The sequence below is a fragment of the Microcebus murinus genome, chromosome 25 (assembly GCF_040939455.1).
Source record: "Microcebus murinus isolate Inina chromosome 25, M.murinus_Inina_mat1.0, whole genome shotgun sequence".
Classification (NCBI taxonomy): domain Eukaryota; kingdom Metazoa; phylum Chordata; class Mammalia; order Primates; family Cheirogaleidae; genus Microcebus; species Microcebus murinus.
In genome coordinates, this window is record NC_134128.1 from 9,542,153 (window position 1) to 9,563,074 (window position 20,922).

At 35.2% G+C, this 20,922-nt stretch overlaps 1 protein-coding gene across 6 annotated transcripts in view; it reads left to right on the forward strand.

The window, feature by feature from the left end:
- The window catches only part of NEBL (nebulette), a 328,916-nt gene that overhangs the window by 242,998 nt on the left and 64,996 nt on the right, over positions 1-20,922 (forward strand). Inside the window, exons 6-8 of one of the 6 annotated variants that reach the window (XM_012767344.3) lie at positions 9,558-9,659; positions 10,650-10,751; positions 19,750-19,863. The exons of the other annotated variants lie outside the window; for them this stretch is intronic. Coding sequence (XP_012622798.2) covers positions 9,558-9,659; positions 10,650-10,751; positions 19,750-19,863 — 318 coding nt within the window. The remainder of the gene's footprint in view (positions 1-9,557; positions 9,660-10,649; positions 10,752-19,749; positions 19,864-20,922) is intronic. 6 annotated transcript variants of the gene reach the window in all.

The window sequence follows — 20,922 nt, forward strand, 5'->3', positions numbered from 1 at the left end:
TATTATAAAAGATTACAGTCTGCAGGCTGGCCATGCTGACAGGCTGGGAAGCAAGACAGGCACTTCCATGGAGGCAGGGGTAAGGCCAGAATTTATGCTGAATGCATTGGTCAAGTATACATATTCAACAGGGTATAGGCGGAGCTATGAATATTGATGAAGGAGACCCACACGCATGTGTATTAGGTTTACATGTATGTAACATATATCCTATGATCACTTTGGCGTGGAGATTTAACATTTAGATGTATTATAATTAGTATATGTAAAAATTCCTATATGTAAAAAGGTGAAATGTAGGGTGCAAGCCCGTGAACTGCGTATCTCCAGGACACTGGCTGGAACCCGTCTGTGGCTGGCAGTTGTTTATTAAAAAGAAACTCTTTGTGGTCTAAAACAGCTGTCATGTTGGAACCATGCAAACGGGATGAGGGTGCCGGGGCTGGGATGAAGTAAACTAAGAAGTCTTCCGGCCTTTTGTTCTTCTCAAGTCAGCCTTTTATAAAATCTAGTAATGATAAGTAAGGGGACAAGGGGTAGAAGCTAATGAAATATGGCCAGCCTCTGTCCTGTTGTGGCCGGGAGCTTAACATTTTGGTATCTTTTAGACAAAAGTGAGTCCTTCAGTCTGTTGAGGTAGGACTTTTATTTGAGCTCTCAAGTTGGTGCCAAAGCTCATTCTAGCCTAGAATCCCAGAACTGAAACAAAGAGAATCAGAAATAAATGTCCTGGGGAAGGATTATTCATAAACACTAGCTGGATTGTACCCTAGTACTGATTCTTCTGGAATGCTTGTGGGGACCAAATCATCAAACTATAACCCACGGGGAATATGAAAGCAATAGATACCTAATGGTTGGCTTAGAAGCAGACGTCAAGAAGGAGGAAGTTATCCTGTAGAAATAAATTTCTTCTTTGGTTATAAGTTACCAGGTTCATGGCAACTTTCACGAATTTGTTCAATGACCACCATTATTCTGGTGGCCTAGAGGAGTCATTTCTTCCTGAAATGGTAGGGGAAGCTTATTTGTCTCATCATGATTTCTCTGTTCTGCAAAAACAATGTGTGAACTGTTTGTCAGGTTCTTGAAGGGTTAGAATCGGTTAGTGAAAAAGTGTCTGTCCTAGTGGGGTCAAGAAACTCCCTCTCTTGGAAAAGTATCCAAAGCACCTTTGTCATCTCATGCGGTGTCCATCCCACCACGTAGTGCTGTCACTGAACTGTGCTTTGCTGACGCTGCACCCTAGAGCCTCCTTGAGCAGAGTGTCACTCTGCAGCATGGCAGCAGTTATTTGGTATTAAATTGTAATAGGTCAATGTTTAAGTAAAAACGAATGAGGTTTTACATTGTAACCCATATGCATACACATATACCAATACCAAAGCACTTTTCTAAGATGGTTTGAGATTGCTAGGCGATGGAGCTGCTACAGCTCTGTAATTATTTTCAGGGTTATTTTAAGGGGATGCTGTTTGCTTACAGAATGACTGTGATAATCATAATAACTACCACTTACAGAGCACATGCCACTTACCAGGCACCAGGAACTGTGCCAAGACTTTGATCATTTCTAATTCCTGCAAAAACCCTGTACTCATTCCCATTTTGTAGATGAGGAACATGCGACTGAGGAATCAAACTCCCGAGTCTGCTCTTTCTGTTATACCTTGCTGCCTCCCTCTTAAAGATCACTGGCAATGAAGCAAGATTTTAAATAAAATTTTAAAAACGGGGAGCAAAATAGGTCATCTTCAGAATCTGGATGCACTGCGGGAAAGAATAACCGAGAAACCCCAAGTTCCCACTGTTCTGATATTGAAGAGACTTTGAATTCACACAAATGTCCGTGGTTTAGAAGGTGGCCTGGTGGCTTGGAGTAGGGGCCAGTGTTACACGGATCCCAGGGAGGCTCTCTCTCACTCTATAATTCAATGAAATTCAAATACAGAAGTTCCTTATCATAGAACTGGGCTTATTATTTTAACTCTGCCTTTTCTTTTAAAAGGTCTTTGATTGAGGGATTGAGGGAATAGAGTATAAAGCCCTTTTCTCCTTCATTCAATACTGTGTACTTATGGGAGAAAGACGTGTTTACTTATACTCCTCTGCCGACTCGACTCAACCTTTACATGCAAAGTTTGTACATATAATAGGATTTAGAAAGTGTTTAAGACTATTTACTCAGATTTAAAGTGAGAATGATATTTGTATTCTACCTGTGAAGTAGTTGATATTCTTCTAGAGTCAAGCCACTTAGAATAATACATTTGTTGTCCCTACGATATGAAATTTAAACACAGGTCTTGGAAACCATAAGGAGAGCTGGTACATCTCTTAGTTCAGAGGGTGGATCTACAGGATATCTGTAAAAGACAGTCTCCCATAAAACTGTCTCCCATAAAACTTCAGCCCAATGAAACTCACTGCAGAGAATTTACTAGTAGAATTACCCTTTCTATTAATGTACACTGTCACTCTGCATTATGGCAACAAATGACTTAATTTAAAATATAAATGTGTTATCACATATGAATCTGATTTACCTAAAACAATGAGAGAATATTTGTTTACCTTTTTTTTATGTTTCCACCAAAATCAAATCAGCTTTATAATATTTGTTAGAGAACCACGATTTCTTTTCTCTGTACCTGTAGCAATGTGAGTAAGTGGAAGAAGACGAGAGGAAAGGATTGTTTGTGACTGTCCAACTGAATTCTCACCTCTGAATAGAGCTCTAAGGGAAGAGTATTCTGGAGGCAGTAGTCTCTTGTGTCACCAATGAGAGTGATCCCCAAACAGGAAAAAGTTACTTTTTAGAATACCCTCCACTGTAGCATGTACTAGAAAAGAAATTTGGAGTCAGAGCACGGTTTAAATGGAATACTACTCAGCTTTAAGGAACAATGGTGATCTAGCACCGCTTGTATATTCCTGGATACAGCTGGAACCCATTCTACTCAGTGAAGTATCTCAAGAATGGAAAAACCAGCACCACATGTACTCACCAGCAAATTGGTATTAACGGATCAACACCTAAGTGGACATATAGGAGTAACATTTATCAGGTGTCGGGGGGGGGGGGAGGAGGAGATGGGTATATACAACCACAACGAGTAAGATGTGCAACATTTGGGGGATGGACATGCTTGAAGCTCTTACTCGAGGGGGGAGAGGGGCATGGGCAATATAAGTAACCTTAACACTTGTACCCCTATAATACACTAAAATAAAAAAAATGCTTTTTTGCCATGTGTTGCCTAGATGACCTCCTTAATAGCTCTAGATCTCAATTTTCTCATCTGTAAAATGGGACAGTACCTACCTCATGGAACTGTCACAAGTATTAAATGAGATAGTATATGTAAAGGGCTCTGCAGAAGAGTCTCTCCATAAAATGTTAGTCCTAGTGGTCCTCCTTCAGTTTTTAAAGGATGACTTGAGAGTTTAGGGTAAAATCATAGTTAATCTGAAACAATTAAAAGAAGTTCAATTTATAAAAGGCCAAATCAATATGAAATTTATATTAGGAAATGTTTAGGTCAGAAGGACATACTCAAAAGGTTCCTGAACCTATCTTGTTAATACTATAATCAAAAAATGATTAAAACCAGCTAAACCTAAATCCTTTTGTATCTTAAGGGACATACCCCTGCCAGATTTTTCTAATGGAATTAGAGAAACTGGAGATATTCTATCCTGTGACTTTCCCCTAAAGATGGGCTTATAATGAAAAGCCCAGTTATGTTATTAATTCTCATCAATCTTATCAGACCCGAAGTCCAATAGTTCTGAAGTAAGTTAAACAAATTTTAAACTGCCATTTTACGTTTTATAAGTAATGTGTCTATACAGACTTGTGATGAAATTGGAGTGGTAAACTTTTCCAAAACGCCATATTGGTAATCGATTCAATGTGTATTAGAAGGAGGCATTCAGCGTGGGAAACAAGAGACTTAATGTTCTTTTCAAGAATGATGTATGTACTTTCTTAAAATTAATAAAAAACTTATCAGTAGACAAAATTTCTATTCCATCAGAAAGTGAAAAAGCTTACAGATAAATCAGTAAAATGATACTAGAAAAACAATTATGGCTCTATGTAGTCCCCAATGTGACTTACAATAACAGTGCTTAAGGATTTAGTATTAAAAATAGATATAATAGTGTTTTGTTTATCTCTAAGGCAGGATAGTTAGTAATACTTATCCTGCTATTTTTTACAAGATTGTGGTGGTAATAAAGTTAAATCATGAATAAGAAAACTTTTATTAACTATAAAATGATTTATAAGCAATGACAATTATAACAACAAACTGGTGTAGCTGTAAGTCCATATTTTACTCCATCTTTTAGGAGATTGAAACCTTTCCTGTCTTCTGAATAGTATAAGATCCTACATTTACTTATATTTAAAAGGTTTATATTCTCTTATAGAAAAATAACATTTATAATTTAATAATTTAGTAAGTTTTTATGTACAGCATGCCCAGACAGAAATAACCATCATTAAAGATAGAATTACCAGGCCATGTGCCTATTTGACATTACCTTGGAGGGCTTCTCCAATGTGAGAGTTTGATGATGACAAAAATTTTCTTGAGATTGATTGAACCAGTGCTTTAAGATTATAACTATATAATTCTTCTGTTCCACAAACTTAAAAGGCTATATATCCTCACTAGTTTCTTCACCCCAAGAATCACCCTTAGCAGAACAGCAAAGGGAAGGTTTCTGGGCCAGTTGGACTTGCTTCCTTTAAGGTCTACCTGCTCTTACGACCCTAGCCCTGACAGCTGTGTGTCTGTCTGTCTGTCTGTCTGTCTGTCTGTCTGTCTGTCTGTCTGTCTGTAGTTTCCTTCCAGGCTGCCATTCCTGAGCTCTCAATCTTCTCATCTCCAAGTGCTTGACTTTCACTTTAAGGACAGTCTGTGGAGGTTTTGCTTTTCTCTAGTTTATTAGCTCACCTGCCAAGGAGTCTTGCAGTGTGAGTATAAAAAGCTTACCGGAAGGCCACTGTGAATCCTTTGACTAAACATGTGCCTGGCTGTACCTGCAGAATAAAGGCATCCATTTCACTTCCATTTGCAAAATCTTACATGAGTTCCTCTTGTTGGCCAAGCTTAACCCATAACTATAGAAGGAAGGGGATTCTGGAGGGTGTGTTTCTAGCCTTAGAAGGCATTGTTGATGGAGCCCAGGTGTGTGCAGACGATTGGATGTGATAGGGGTGGGGTGAGGATTTTATGAGTTAATGCACATGAAGGATCGCCTGACACAGTGAACATAGGAAACATGCAAAAGACGTGGCTCTGATGAAACCCAGAAGTAGAAACTTACAAGGAGAGAACAAGCTGAGATTGAAAGACAGTAAAATGAGATGAAAATACAAGTTGAGGGTGAAAGTGAACATGGGCAGATAAGGAAGAAACTCAAAGACAGATTTTGATGAAATTCAAATCTTTATTGGAGGCAAAAAAGAACAGACTTGACACTGGAAAAACATGAAGTGAAGGCTGTATTAGTCTGAACTCTTTAGTGATAGAAATCCATCTCCAGTTCAAGTAAAAAGTGAGAATTTTTTGGTCTATATAATTGGGAAATTCAAGTTATCTTCAGGCATGCTTGGACCCAGAGGCTTCACAGTGTTAGGAGGACTCCTTCCCCATCTCTAGGCTCTGGGATGTGTATGACCCTTTCAGATAGACTCTGTCTGTGTGAACTTGAGATGACAGCTGGTGTTTCCAAACTTAAATCATGCTTGCAACAGCTGAACCCACAGAAAAGGGGAGCAACTCTTTCTCCTCCAGCCTCAGATCCTCTGAGTGACTTTGGCCTTGATGCGTGCTGTGTGTGCCCTTCCATTAATCATGGTTTTTAAATGGATGGGACATCTGATTGGACAGCCTGAGTCACGTGGCCACTCCTGTCCACAGGAAGGTGGGCTGCATTTGAGAGCCTCACCAAATTACATGCAGTGAGGGAGGAGAAGTTTCCAAATTAAAACAAACAAACAAACAAAAAATGATAGGGGAAAAAAAATGAACACATGTCCACTACAAAGGAATTATTTAGGAAAATGAACCAGATATATGGATAAAAGCAAAGAAATAAGTTCAGTGAAATAAAAACGAAGGAAAAGATTAAGTTTGTAAGGTAATAATTCTAGGTCTTCTTATAGAAGAAACCAGAATCACTATTTTCAGATAAGACTAATATACTGTTATATACTATTAAAAAAACTAAAATAGATCATCTTGGATACAAGATAAATGTCTAAAAATGACAATCACATGATTATTATTTTGCACAGTGCAAGACCTATAGAGCAAAATGATGAAACTTCACTGAAAAGTATAATAAAAGATTTAAAGAAATGAAGGAATATACCATCTTCTAGGAAAAGACTGAAATATTATTCAGATGTCATTTGTCCCTAAGTCATTTTATAGGGCTCCAGATATTTCCTTTGTGGAACTTACTAAAATTATTCTAATGTTCATAACTAAGAACAAAGAGTTAAAAGTTAAGAAAAAAATTGAAATAGAAGAGTAGTAAGGTAAGTTGGTTTAATGGATATTATCGTTGTTTAAAAAATTTCTTGTGGTTGCATATTTAAGAAATGTATGAGTGAGGCACTTAGTTAAGTCTTTATATGGTACATAATAGTCTAAAATGGACACTGTTATTAATACTATTTTCTCCTCCTGCCCCCTTCCTTATTCCTTCTTTCTCTTCCTCTTCTACCTTCCTCCTCGTTTGTTCTCTGTTATTTTCCAAGGAAAGAGTAGGGAACAAAACATTGAAGAAAATAATGTAAAATCAATCATTGGCCCTCAAGCTTGCACTCATTCTGGGTTGATGATTTTCAGAAATCTTTTCCTTTCTTCTTATTTAAAATAATATTATGCAGAGCACCATATTGTCATGAAAAGACTGAAGAATGGAGGCTAATCTATTGTTCCAATAATGGTTAGCATTTAGGATTTGAATTTACTTAAGAAATTGAAAAAAATACATGTGTGTATATATACTTTGACTTCCAAGCCTCTCTTCTGATATGTAACATTTTTGATTCTTCCTGGGCTCTGATGGATGGTAGCATGGGGCCGATATGTACTGAGAAATGTCAGATGAGCTTGCCTTAAACCTGGCAATGAATCATCTATTTGGAGAACCATGTTGCCATCTATGTTCAGACATCCTTGCAGACAGTGGAATCCAGAGCTTGCTACTCTTGCATGTGCCCCAACATAAGCCCTCTTTCTTGTGGCATGGTCCCAAGGAGTGATATTCTGGAAGATCTGACTAGTGATCAGTTTTCTCCTGTGTGGCTTCGTCGTGTCCTCTTGTTTGAATTTGCGGCTCACGTCAATCTTAATATTTGTTTTGAGTCACATATGCTGGCCTCTAATTTGCAATTTACATGGATGATGGGGCCCTATTCAAAGTCCTGCTCCTGCTGCCTTTGTGCCGTTCACCTCTCTTCACGCAGTCATTAGACTGAACAGCATATAATTAGGTAACCCATGTAAAGCTTAGATTTCTGAAAGGTTGTGGTGCTTTTCAAAAAGTGAGGGTTTCCATTTTTACCCTCATTCTTTTCTAAACAAAAAGACATTTCCCCCCTGTGGTTTTCATATGAATGTAGTAACTTAGAAACAGTTAGTCCTGTAGGTGGGTAATAATTTTGGTTTGTTTTCACCTGAGAGCCGGTTTTTGTTTACACAGCTTGTACTTAACTCAGCGTAGGCTGAGGTTGATTTGCCTTCATTTGTGGATGAGTGTGTTGCTTTTGGAAGCCAATGAAATTGGCCTGTTTTTGAAATCCCTAAAGATTGAAAATCCACCCAACAAAATAACTCAGTTGCCAGCTTACTTTTATGTTTCTTTGACTACCTGTATGCACAAAACCTTCCTGAAATGACTGGTTAAGGTAGACCATGAAAATATAAATACTGAAGAAAACAGATGTTCTTGCTGAAATTATAGTAATTGTGTGTTCACTTGTCAGAGGCAGATTCATGATTATAAATGTAGTTTAAAAAATAGCCTTGGTTGGTGAAGCAAATGCAAGCTCATAAAAGAGTAAATAGAAGTGTCTATAAATGTTTCATTGAAATAAAATAATAGAATGCATAGGGAGCCTATTGAAGTATTAATGCATTGTCATTTCTTATACCTGATATTATTTTTCAAAGAAATAAGAAAAGTATAAATTTTTTAATTCTGCAAGGTTGAAAGTACAATGATAAAATACATCAATAGTACCCAGAACACTGGTTAATAGTAGTCAACTGGGGAATTCATTAAAATCAGATTCTTATGCCCATATACCAAAATTCTGTTATGGAGGAGTATAGATGGACTCCAGGAATCTAAATTTTTAATAACTACTCCAAGATCATGCTATTGCAGAAATCTTCAGGTGACATTAGAAATACTTGCTTTGTACAAGATGTAATTAATTGTGCATTTTGTATAGATGTCCAGTGGTACGTTTCTGTGTGTACCTTTAATGCTCTGAAAAATGAAGTTGGGTTTTAAAAATGCCCATCTTTGCACACCTTGCATTATACACTTAATAGAATATAATAGCCAGCTGATCCCTGGGATATTGCCACATAGAACCACCTCTAGAAAATATTGCTTCAGCTTGGGACAAAGCTCAAGAATAGAGAAGCAGAAATATTGGTGAGATATTTACCATTGGACGTGACACTGGTTCAGTTCTGTCCTCTCTTCCCATTTGTCAGTTGACTTCATCTAAACAACTAATGTGATCTAAAGTACATTTGGCAGAATTTATGTGTTTTTCTCTTTAAATCTCTACTTTCCATAGTTTGGCTTATTTCTAACATACATTCAGAGGCAGAATATTCCTTAATATCATCGTTTTTATTTTGGGAGGATCAAATCATTGCAATGATATTTATTAGGTGATAAAACTATGGGTGTCCATGACTAGGTCTCCTTGGCGTGAGCATTTGAAGAGTTCAGCATTTGAAGGAAGAGAAGGATATCATTGAGAGGGCAAAAGCAGGAGAATTACAGAGCTTCACCACCCGCTTCTTGAAGGAAGTGATTTCAAATATTCTTGTGCTGTGGCTTATCTTGCTTCCACTGGGGGTAGAGACTGAGATGGGCAAGTTGTAGTCCTCAATGAGATTATTATGTATATATTCTGTAAATATTCTGATTATTCTGTAAATATTAACATACATACCTAGACACAAAGACATGCTATTAAAGTGGTATATATAAAATCCTTCAAGATCGGTTTTGTGCCTTAGTTCTTAAGTGTATATTTCTTAGGTAGTATAAATTCAGTTCAAACATATCAGTGAAACATAGGTATAATGTAAACAGTTAATATATTTATACAATTAATGTGCCAAAAAAACCACAACAACCTAAAACCAAACAAATTTAAGGTCAGTAGACTCACTAAGCTATTATAGCATGAGTAAATAATGTTATGGACATGAAGGCTAGTAGCCACCTGAAATTACTAATTTGTTCTTTTCTTTTTTCCAACCCAAACTCTCTCTGATCAGATTTCTTATAGAAAAGATGTACAGGACACCCACACATATAGTGCGGAGCTCGACAGACCAGATATCAAGATGGCAACTCAGATCTCCAAGATCATAAGCAATGTAATTTCTCCTTCTTAATCTTGAGTAGAAATGATTTCTTATTTTTGTAGGAGGAAAAGCACAGCTTTGGGAGTTGGAGTGTTCATTTAATTAGTGTAATAAATCAATCGGAATTAATGACCTCTCAATTTTTCCCCTAAATTAATTATCCATTTGATTATGTTAATTATTTGGGTATGTGCAGAAATGGCCCAAACTCAACTTGACTGTGGCTAATATAACCATACTTTCAGAGAAATAAGTGTAATTTGGGTATATGATCACATTCTGATGTCTCAGCCTAAAAGCCAAGGTTGTCAGTCATCTGGTCCCATATAATCTCTCATTTCACCTAACTCTGCTCCAAAGACCTTTGCTTGGTCTCATTTCTATGTTGCTGCTGTTAATTGTGCAGATTCTCTTCCACCAATGCTCACCTTCGTGCACTTCCTACATGGCATGACTATTTCCTGTCTTCTCTAAGATGCCCTACTTAATTAGCACCATTTTACTTGAATACATGAAAAACTCTGGTTAAATGTGAGGATTTAACTTGAACCAAGTATTTGAATAGCATAGGCTAACTTCACCCTGTAAATCAGTGATTACTAAATTCACCTGCATGGCAATCAAACATGGTCAGACGATTTCCTGAGAATAAACTAAACCATAAAAGCTTCCTGTATGCAGAATGCAGGATTTCAATTATCCAGAAATTTGTCCTAATATTTTGTGTCAGTATTGATACATAAATATTAATACAAAGATGATGAGTGAATATGTAGCCTCAAAATTAGTTAACTATTTTACTGTAAAAAGTGAAATTTATTTAAATAACCATACAGTAAAATCAATTCCTGCTTTATCAGTCAAGATTTTAATATTAGATGTGTTGTAAGGAATTTTTTTTAATGGGCTGAGGATCTATTATATTAATATTTTAACTAATCTCAATGTAATTCTTTATTGGAAAGTAGAAAAATGTGACATTCTCTTATTTTTTCATTTTAGGCAGAATACAAGAGAGGGCAAGGGATAATGAATAAAGAGCCTGCTGTAATTGGAAGACCAGATTTTGAACATGCTGTGGAAGCTTCTAAACTTTCTAGTCAAGTAAGGCTGTTAGGATGATTCCACAATGACTGTATTCAGAGATTTTGTTTCTAGCAGCACAGGAAAATATTTCATTTTAGATAATATCTTTAATTGCAAGAATAAACAGAGATAATGTTTCTGAATCCATTTCAGATAGGATTATAATAATTATGAATTTCAGCAAAGAAAAAAAAATGAAGTCTAACTTAAGCGTAAAACAAAGTTTTCTTTTCTCCAGGATCAATATGGACTTGTTTTAATGAGTTTGTCCATGTGGTCACATTTTCCCGGATTTCCAGATGTCAACAATAGTCATGCTAAATAATTGTATTTTTACCTATACACACACACGTGCACATGCATACACACAAAATTTTAGCTTAGTAATAAACATATTAATGTTCCCATTTTTGAATGCTTTAGTTTAATCACCAAATTAAAAAAGGGTGATGAAAATGAAGAAAACTTTGAAATCTTATTGAAGAGCATAAAATAAGATCAGAAAATGTATCATGACATGCCATATTTTTGGCTGAAATTCTCAATAGATAAAAATTTCACTTCTCCCAGAATAATCATATAAATGTCATGCCATTTCAATTAGAATCCAACAGGGATTTTTTTTTAATATGGATAAAATGATCTTAAAGTTTGTATGAAAAGGAAATGCCTGAGAATAGCCTTTAAAAGTATGAAAATGAAGACCAGTGAAGGGGAACTTAAGTTATGAGTTGCCATAAGATACTATTAATAAAAAACCACTGAAATTAAACCAATATGTGATTGGTACAGTGAGAGATAAAATAATCAGTAGGATAGAATAGGGAGTCCTGAAATACATTCTAATACGTATAAGAATTTAATATATGATAGAAGTGTTGATTCAACTCAGTGGGGAAAGGCTGGGGTAGTTAATAAATGGTGCTGACATAACAGGCCATCCATCATGGTAAAAACAAAATTGGACCCGAATCTTAAACCATATACAAAAATGAATTCCAGGTGTATTAAAGATATGAATGCAAACAATAAAATAATTTTAAAATCTTAATAGAAAATTCAGGAGACTCTATATACCACCCTGGGATAACAGAGTTGTTCTTAAACAAGACCAGAGATCCAGAAGCTATAATAGGTTTGCATGTTGACTATATAAAAGTTAAAAACTCCTTTTAATGGAAAAGGTAACATTTGCAGAGTCAATAATAATATTATCATGTAGTAAGTTCTATACAGTTTACAGTGTTTTCCACTTTGAAAATATCTGTTTCTCAAGTTGCAAAAGTCTTAATTAAATTACATTTCAAACTGGAGAAACATAAGTGATGAAAGGTATGAAATCTAACTGAAGAACATAAAATAAGTTCTGAACAAATGAAGACATACTATGCTCTTAACTCCAGAGTCTTGATACTTGATATCATAAATGCGTTAATTCTTTCAAGATTAATTTTGAAAACTCCATGCAATTCTAACCAGAATCCAAACAGGGTTTTAAAAAATTTAAATGAAATTAAGTATTTGAATAAATTAAATATGCTAGAGTTTATACAGAGAAGGGTGTGTCTGTGAATAGTTTTATAAATATAAAAAAAGAGCAGCAATCTTTAAATATTTAGGAAAATATTTGCAATGCCTGTGATGGGAACATTTTAATACCTGGAATACACAAAAGTTCTCTAAAATGGAAACAAATAAAAAAAAATTAACAGCCCTGTAGAAAAGGGGGCAAATGAGATAAATAGTTCACAGAAGAGCAAACATAAATGGCCAATAAGCACATAAAAAAGATGTTCAAATTTATTAGTAGAAAGGAAAATGCCAATGAAGTAAAAGCCAATTGTTATTTACACCCATTTACACCCACCACATTCTATGACTCGTCTGTGTGGAGGAGAAGGACATGTGGAGTTAGAAAGGTTTTGTGAAGGACGTAGGTTTGAGCTGGGTTGGATTTAGAGAGAGATAAAACTCTGCTCAAGGGAAAGTCCCCAAATAAAGGTTGGGAATGAGCATGCCAGGGGACAGAAATCTCACGGCAGAGGCTCAGAGTGAGAGGCTGTGGTTGTGAACATAAACAGGAATTTGGAAGTTTAGATACTGTTCAGTGATGGATGGGTCAGTGTTTTGATTTTGACGATAGGCCACTACTTAGCAGAGTAGAAATGCTGTGTTCTTTTATATATTTTTTTATTGTGATAAAATACATATAACATAAAGTTTACCATCTTAACCATTTTTAAGTGTGCAGTTCAGTAGAATTAAATGCATTTATTAATGTCATGCTACCATCACCACGATCCATCTTCAGGACTCTTTTCCTCCTGTACTTGTGAAACTCTATAGCCATTAAATAATAACACCCTGTTCCCTCCTTCCTGGAATAGTGTATTCTATAAAAGAAATGGTGAGAGAAAAAGTGGTATCAGAATGTAATCACGGGAGCATTTTAGAGTTGAATACCAAAAAGAAAATACCAGAACTACTTATTGCCATGTTAACTGTAGTCCCTTACATAAGAAATAAGTAATCCCTGAAAATTAAAAAAAATATATATATTTCTTATTCTTTTCTTTTTTTCAAACATTGAGATTAACAAGGAATCTTTTTTTTTCCTTTTCCCCCCCTTTTTTTCAAAGATCACTGAAAATTTTGAGCAAAGAAAGATTGTAGAAAAAAATACTACTTAAGGAAGGTTAATGTGACAACACCGTGTGGGAAAGTTTGGCCTCGCAAGAGGCAGAAAGGAGAGGCACCCAGATGTAACATGTCTCATGTTAATTATTTTACAGATTACATGGCACTTTCACTGTGTTCAAAAGGTTGGGTGTGTCCGGGTGACACTCTCATTAAAGGGCCAAGATGGGATGTGATTCCCAGCTCTTCTTTTCCAAATAATGCTTGATGAGGACCCAGGGGAAATGGGCATTGCTTTAGATTTCTAGCACAGCTACCTAACTTCTTACAACTTCACTCTTTTCTGGGGATGAAAAGTTCCCATCAGTTACATAGGAGAGGAAGCAGATTTGAGAGAAGAAGTGTGGTTGGGTGTAGTGATTAAGAAAAATGGGCCCTCAAGCAAGACCACCTGGGTCAAAATCCTGGTTCTGTTCTTGCTAGCAGAGTGACGTTGGACAAATTGCTTAATTTCTCTACCTTTAGTTTTCTCATCTGTAAAATGAAGATGACAGTAATAGTATCTACTTCTTGGGGTTGCTGTGAAGGTTAAATGAATTACTGTAAGTAAAAGACTGAAAATGGTACCTGGCCCATAGAAACATGACATAATTTTACAGGAATCATTTCATTATAGATATTCATAATAGTTTTCTCTTCTGCATTTTCAGATGAATTCATGCACCAAATGGAGCAGGGATGGGAATGCTGGCTCTTAGATTCTGGTTTTAAATTCACTCCATCATAATCCTATTTTAGAGTCCCTAGGAGAAAATTTTGATATTTGAGCTTTTATTGTCCCATTTCAAATTGAGTCCACAAAAATCCTACCATTTGATCCCCACTTGGGCTTTTAAGCAGGTTTTTTTTTTTTTTTTAAATCTCAAATTATTTAGCAACTGAATGATCAGATGCTTAAGCAGATTGTAATTTGCAAGTTACATTATATCTATCATCATTATTTTCCATGACATTCTTACTGACCTTATGGTGTGTAAACATATCAGAAAGGGGGGAAGTTAGGCAGATGAATAGGATTTCTGGAATGAACTCAGTATGTTCCATTTGTATTTTCAGGTATATCAACTAGAAATAACGACAGAAAGTATAGTTTCTTATTTTCATTGAAAACTTTGAAGATCACATACTGTCTTGCTCCTAAACTAATGACAGAGGCACATAAATACACAGAAGGGAAATGTTTTAGGAATTTAATAAACAGGGAAACAGGGGACAGGATGCAGGGAGAAAAAGAAGAAGACAGCCCTAGAAGTATTGTAAGAGGGAAGGCAATAACAAGGCAGTGGTCATGGCATGTAAGGGGGTAAGACTTGTCTGATGAAAGGAGAACACGGAGCCACAAATGAGTGGTCGAGGTTCTCACATTTTACCTGTAAATTGAGCTTTGTGGGATTTTACCTGGAACAGGTAGTGGAGACACGTATGAAACCCTTCTTATGTTAACTTGTGTAATAGCTTGCTCCCATAGACATAAACTTTCCCTTTTTTAATCTGATCAAGATCAAGATACATAAAATTATGGTCAGGTCATTAAAAAAAATCAGTAAAAACATAAAAGTAAAATCTCATGTGCCAAGAAAAAGAGGTTGGTATATATGTGTCTCAAATGTGAATGCAATAGTTCTTGAAACCATCAACTTAAAAAATTTACCAGACATCTTAATTGATTAGAATTTGATTGGAATTTGTCTATGCGATGAATGAATTCTTTGTTCAGTTTTATTAACCTCCAGAAAGAGCTATGTATTTATAACCATTGGTATTTGTCCTCAAATTACATTTGTTATATTGATTAAGAATGGGTTTTATTTTTTTTTTTTTTTTTTTTTTTTTTTTTTTTTTTATTTTTACTCGTACCACCTCTATGGAAAAGAATGGGTTTTAAACCTGAAAATTACATGATGGTTGGCTATGAAAATTTAGTAACAAATAGTGTCCTTAGATTGTAACGGGTAATAATTGGTTTGGAGAATCGCCCATTCTCCCTTCCTGGCAAACACTCCCTCCGCCAACCTCCTCACACCCAAGTATCAGCTTAAATGTCACATCCCTGACTTGCCAATTTCAGTGGTATCTCTCTTCTCTCCTTTATTTTCTGCTCTTCTTCTTTATAGTTCTTGACACAATTCATAATAGTTGTATCTAGGGCATATTGTGTGTTTCAGATATCTACTTCACTTACCAAAGGACTCTGTGGACAGGGCTTTTGTGCCTTTGACCCACCATTATGGAATGGCACAGATTAGGTTGCCAATAAATACATAGATTGATGAAACACATTTTCTCTGGATCATTAACATTTGGTGCAAAGTCAGTAAGATGCTATTTTGCAAAGAAAATCAGAGTGGATATATTATTTTGTGTAAAATTCAGACAAGAACTATTACTGATTTTATGATTAGTTCTACATAAAAATCTGTTTGTCTTATCTTCCTTGACAGCTTTTAGTTTAATTTCATCCAAACTTGGAGGGAATCGATGCCTATAGATATGTAGTGTTGTGTTATTTGCTTACTTTTCATTTTCAATTATAATTAAGGTGTGCTTATCCAGTTTTCCACTTCTTTCTTAACATTTGTTTGTGTGGCTATGATAAAAAGTTTTCATTCAGGGTCTGCTTTTTTTCTGCCTTTACTGACTCTTTGTGACATTAGCGTGAAGTGCAACACATCTCATGGTGGAAGCTTTATCATGTTTGGAAATTAGGCTTCACACCATGGACTCACTGCTCTGTCCAAATCAGTTATAAGGAGCTAGTTTAAATGTTGTCATGGTAGCTTGAGAGTACCAGTATTTTCTCTCCAAGTATGAGCCTCTAAAAGTCCTGCTAAGCCTGTTACAATTCTAAGCCTGTTACAACTCCAAAAAGTTTTCGGAGTTTTATCCCATATACCTATACAGTATTTTTTTATTTTTTAATTTTAAAGATGATAAATATCAGGAGCACTAGGTAAGCTATTCATAATGTAAATAAAGGCAGTCATATGGAATAACTTCGTTTCCAAAATAACTGATCTAGTGTTAAGGAATGACATTGTATCTTAAACCACATAAAAGTTACCTAACATCTATTTCTACCTTACTCAAATAATCTTAAAACCAGGGAGGGTTATGCTTTGATCCATGGTTAGATAACCAGTTATGGTCAAAGAAAAACATTGCCTGGATCTCTCGGGAGATGCAAGTGTGCTTGAGAGGTAGACACTCAAATGTGTGAACTGTAGGTTGAAAATAGGATAGAATGTTGTGGGTGTCTGTGTAGCGTTAGTGAGTGAAACAGTCAGCGGATGAGAGGTGTGACCAACTTCAACCATTTGGTTATTTTCTTAGTTCATTTATGTGTCTACCTTACAGAAAGAATAAGAAACAGTTGGGTGTCAGTGTCTGGTCAATGTATTTTTTATATAATGCAGTTATTTTGCTTTGTGGTTTCTTAACGAGGGAAATTCTTGTGTTTTTGTTCCTTAACCACTTTGAATCAAACCACTCAGAGTAATGAAGGGTAAAATAAGATAAATTTCACAACACATTGCTTATTATTAATATTACATTCAATATAAGTATATAAATGACAGATTTATTATTGTTTTTCAGAAATATACAGATCACCTTGACTTGTAATAGTTTAATTTGAGATTTTTCAACTTCACCCTGGTTCGAAAGTGAAACACATTCAATAGAAACTGTGCTTTGAGTATTCATACAACCATTCTGTTTTTCACTTTCAGCACAGTATTTAATAACTTACATGAGATATTCAACACTTATAAAATAGGCGTGGCATTAGATGATTTTGCCCACTGGTAGGCTAATGTAAGTGTTCTGAGCATGTGTAAGGTAGGCTAGGCTAAGCTATGAAGTTTGGTAGGTTAGATGTACTAAATGCATTTTTTTTTTTTTTTTTGAGACAGAGTCTCACTTTGTTGTCCAGGCTAGAGTGAGTGCCGTGGCGTCAGCCTAGCTCACAGCAACCTCAAACTCCTGGGCTCGAGTGATCCTTCTGCCTCAGCCTCCCGAGTAGCTGGGACTACAGGCATGCGCCACTATGCCCGGCTAATTTTTTTTTTTATATATATATATCAGTTGGCCAATTAATTTCTTTCTGTTTATAGTAGAGACGGGGTCTCGCTCTTGCTCAGGCTGGTTTTGAACTCCTGACCTTGAGCAATCCGCCCGCCTCGGCCTCCCAAGAGCTAGGATTACAGGCGTGAGCCACAGCGCCCGGCCTAAATGCATTTTTGACTTACGATGTTTCCAACTTACGATGGCTTTGTTGAGATGAAACCCCACTGTAGATTAACATATGTACATTGACTTGGAAGAGCAAATGCCAGGTTTAATAACAAAAAAGAAGTTGTCATTTTCAAACACCCTAAGGATCGCCTCTGCTCCTAGTGTAATTGTGCTGGAAACCTCAGGGTTTGCAAAAACAGTATGATGGGCTCTCTGTGTGTGCAGAAGTTCATATAACCCATTTTTGCTGTTTGGCTAACACAGTATGCTGGTGAATCTGGCTGAGTCAGAAATGTCATTCCAGGGGAGGTCAGTTAAAGAGTACACCTTCTTTGTTGAGTGGATACCCTTTAGGCACTAAAAACCTAGGAGAGAGACAGAGCCAATGATGAAGATATGGTGAAAATCAACCTCTCACAGAGAGGTGAATAAAATGCAAATGTGTGCAGGATTGTTTAGGGGAGGACCAGGCAGGGAACCTTTTTGCTTTTGTTTCAGCTACCGTATAAAATAGTGAAGGAAATCTAAATGTGTTTCATTTGTGATTTGTCCTTGATTTCATGACATAGAATAATTTAAAAAAATCAGTTTTTCTTTTTCTAATGAGGCATTGGTGATTATTGACAGTAAATTTATGAGGCAGTGTGAATGTCAGAAAGTTATTGGGGCCACAACGGAAAATATTTCCTGTAAATAATCTTGAAATATTCCCCAAATGCTGTATTTCCACCAAGATTTTCGATAGCTCTCTCTCATAACTACCAGACACATGTCTCTGAAGGAGAACTTTGTCCTATATACATGTTTGATTAACATAGATGATATGAGCCATCCCCAAATTGCTTTTTAACATGTTGACTGGCACACTAGAAAAAAAAAATGTTCCTTGGGTACACAGTGTTTTATTACAAAAATAGAATAAAAACTTTGAAAACAAAATGATCTTTTCTAATTTAATGAAACTTTTTCATTTTTTTATTGTTTTCTGGGCATGAGTTATATGCAACTTGAAATATAGTTCACGTGGCTCAAGGTAAAGAGACGTGTGAGTTACGTATACTTCACAAGGCCCTGGGCTCCAAACTAACATAAGTTAAATACAACACACGTGGCAGTTAATGTGTTAATAAAAGGTCTTTGCAAGGCAGAGCCTTTACATATGTGAATAAAGGTACATGATGAGAATATTGTAAGAAAACAGAATATTATATGCATAATAATATTGGTCAAATATTATAAGAGAATAAAGCAACTTACTTTGGCTTTGAAGTCTGTGCATACAGAAAATCAAACAGGGTGTGAGGTGTGAGTAGCTACGTTTTATTTATTTTTTATAGAATCCTTGTATTTATATTCCAATTAGTTATCATAATATACTTTCACATAATTCTCTCTATATAGAGAAAAACTATAGTGCTAAAAGATAAATTGATAATTCTTTCTTGGTTATTCCAAGACTACTTTAAAAAGAGAAAAATAATTTACAGTGAATATTAGAGATGGTTTTCTTGCCGAATAAATTGTAGAGTTAAAGCAGATAAAAAAAAAGGATGTTAAATAGACCCAGGACATTTCAGAAAATGTAATTCCTAAAACTAAATTTTCCGACAAATGAAATACGGGAAATAATGAGAAAAACCATGGTACAGACCATGCCCTTTATTTGGAATAATTCCCTTAGGAAAATTCATATGCAAATTCTGGGTCCTAGGACACATTTTCCAAATGTGGTAGACCTTAAGACATTTGTGGTCACAGTTTCTAATTGATCATAAATTATAGGAATGCAGAAATGGAAACTGACATTTAAAAATCTTGATGTTTTAGTGTATAATTCTTGCTAATAGGATTTGAGTTCATGCCTAATTGCATTTGTGATCAATGTTCAAGTAGAGCTTTCTTGTTTTTGTTTTTTTTAACGTTCATGCCTAATTAGGCTTTATCGAGGGAGGTAGATACTAGGAATTTCAACTTTGCAACCATTCATTTTTAATATAGCTCTTATTTGATTTCTTTAAGAACCAAATGTGTTACTTTTAAACTTAAAGATAAATATACTATTTACCCTATTTTTCTTTCACGACAGATTAAATACAAAGAAAAATTTGATAATGAAATGAAGGATAAGAAACATCATTACAATCCTCTTGAAAGTGCTTCTTTTAGGCAAAATCAGCTTGCTGCTATACTGGCAAGTAATGTAAGTTGTAATTCGTAGAAAATTATTTTCAATATCTTTTGATTCTTGTTTTCTTAGAATCAACTGTGTGTTGTAATTACTGATACTTAATCAAAATCATATAGTTTCCAAGTAATTTGTAGCCGAACTGAAGCATGTTTTTCTGAAGCTCTTTCTGAGAAAAATGTATTATTGTAATTTATTATTAATGGTTACTGATTACTAATAGTAATAGTATTGCAATGAAATTATTATTTCTGATCAAGAGTAGAAATAGATTATAGAGTTTTGCAGAAAAGAGTTCTATATTGCCACAAATTAGTGGTTAGGACAATAGTTACCTCATGTAATTATGCCCGTGAAATTGAGTTTATTGTAAAGTATTACCTGGCACATGGTGGTTTATTATAAAGAAATTTTTAGAAACTGGACTTGTAATGACTTAAAATTTCTTTCTTATTCCCTATGAAAATACTATGAAATATTTCATAAGATTTGTTTTCATTTCATGTTTTTAAAAATAAGATTCATTTTTACAAGAAACAATGTTTTAAATTCTTATTAGAATTAAGCAGAGTATAAAAACAGAAACATTGAAAATATTGGTTACTTTGCTATAGTTGAAAATGTGGAGAGTTCATTTTTAAGTATGAAAATTAAATATTGTCAAACTGTTGCTTTGTTAGATAATTTAAGCCTGTCAACTCCCATCATCTCCTTGGGACTTAGTTTATTTTGCTTTTATTAATGTTTAGAAGGTATTGTTATTTGTGTTCAGTAACCAACTTTTGTTTGTTTCCAGCAATTGAAATGGTTGTTTCTGGTCTTTTAGGACCCCTGGGAATATCAGAATGATTTCTTTTTCTTGTTTGATTATTTTTTGTATGTGTACATACATTAAAGGAAATAGAAATGAAATAGACTTAAAGGAATCTAGAACACAGTCCTGAAAGCTTAAGGTTTAGAATCAGATGGCCTGGACTTATATTCTGTTCCATAATTTACTATTATGCCTTCAGCTTTCTGTGCCTCAGTTTCCTCATCTGTAAAATGGTGATGAATACTTAAAGTACCTACCTA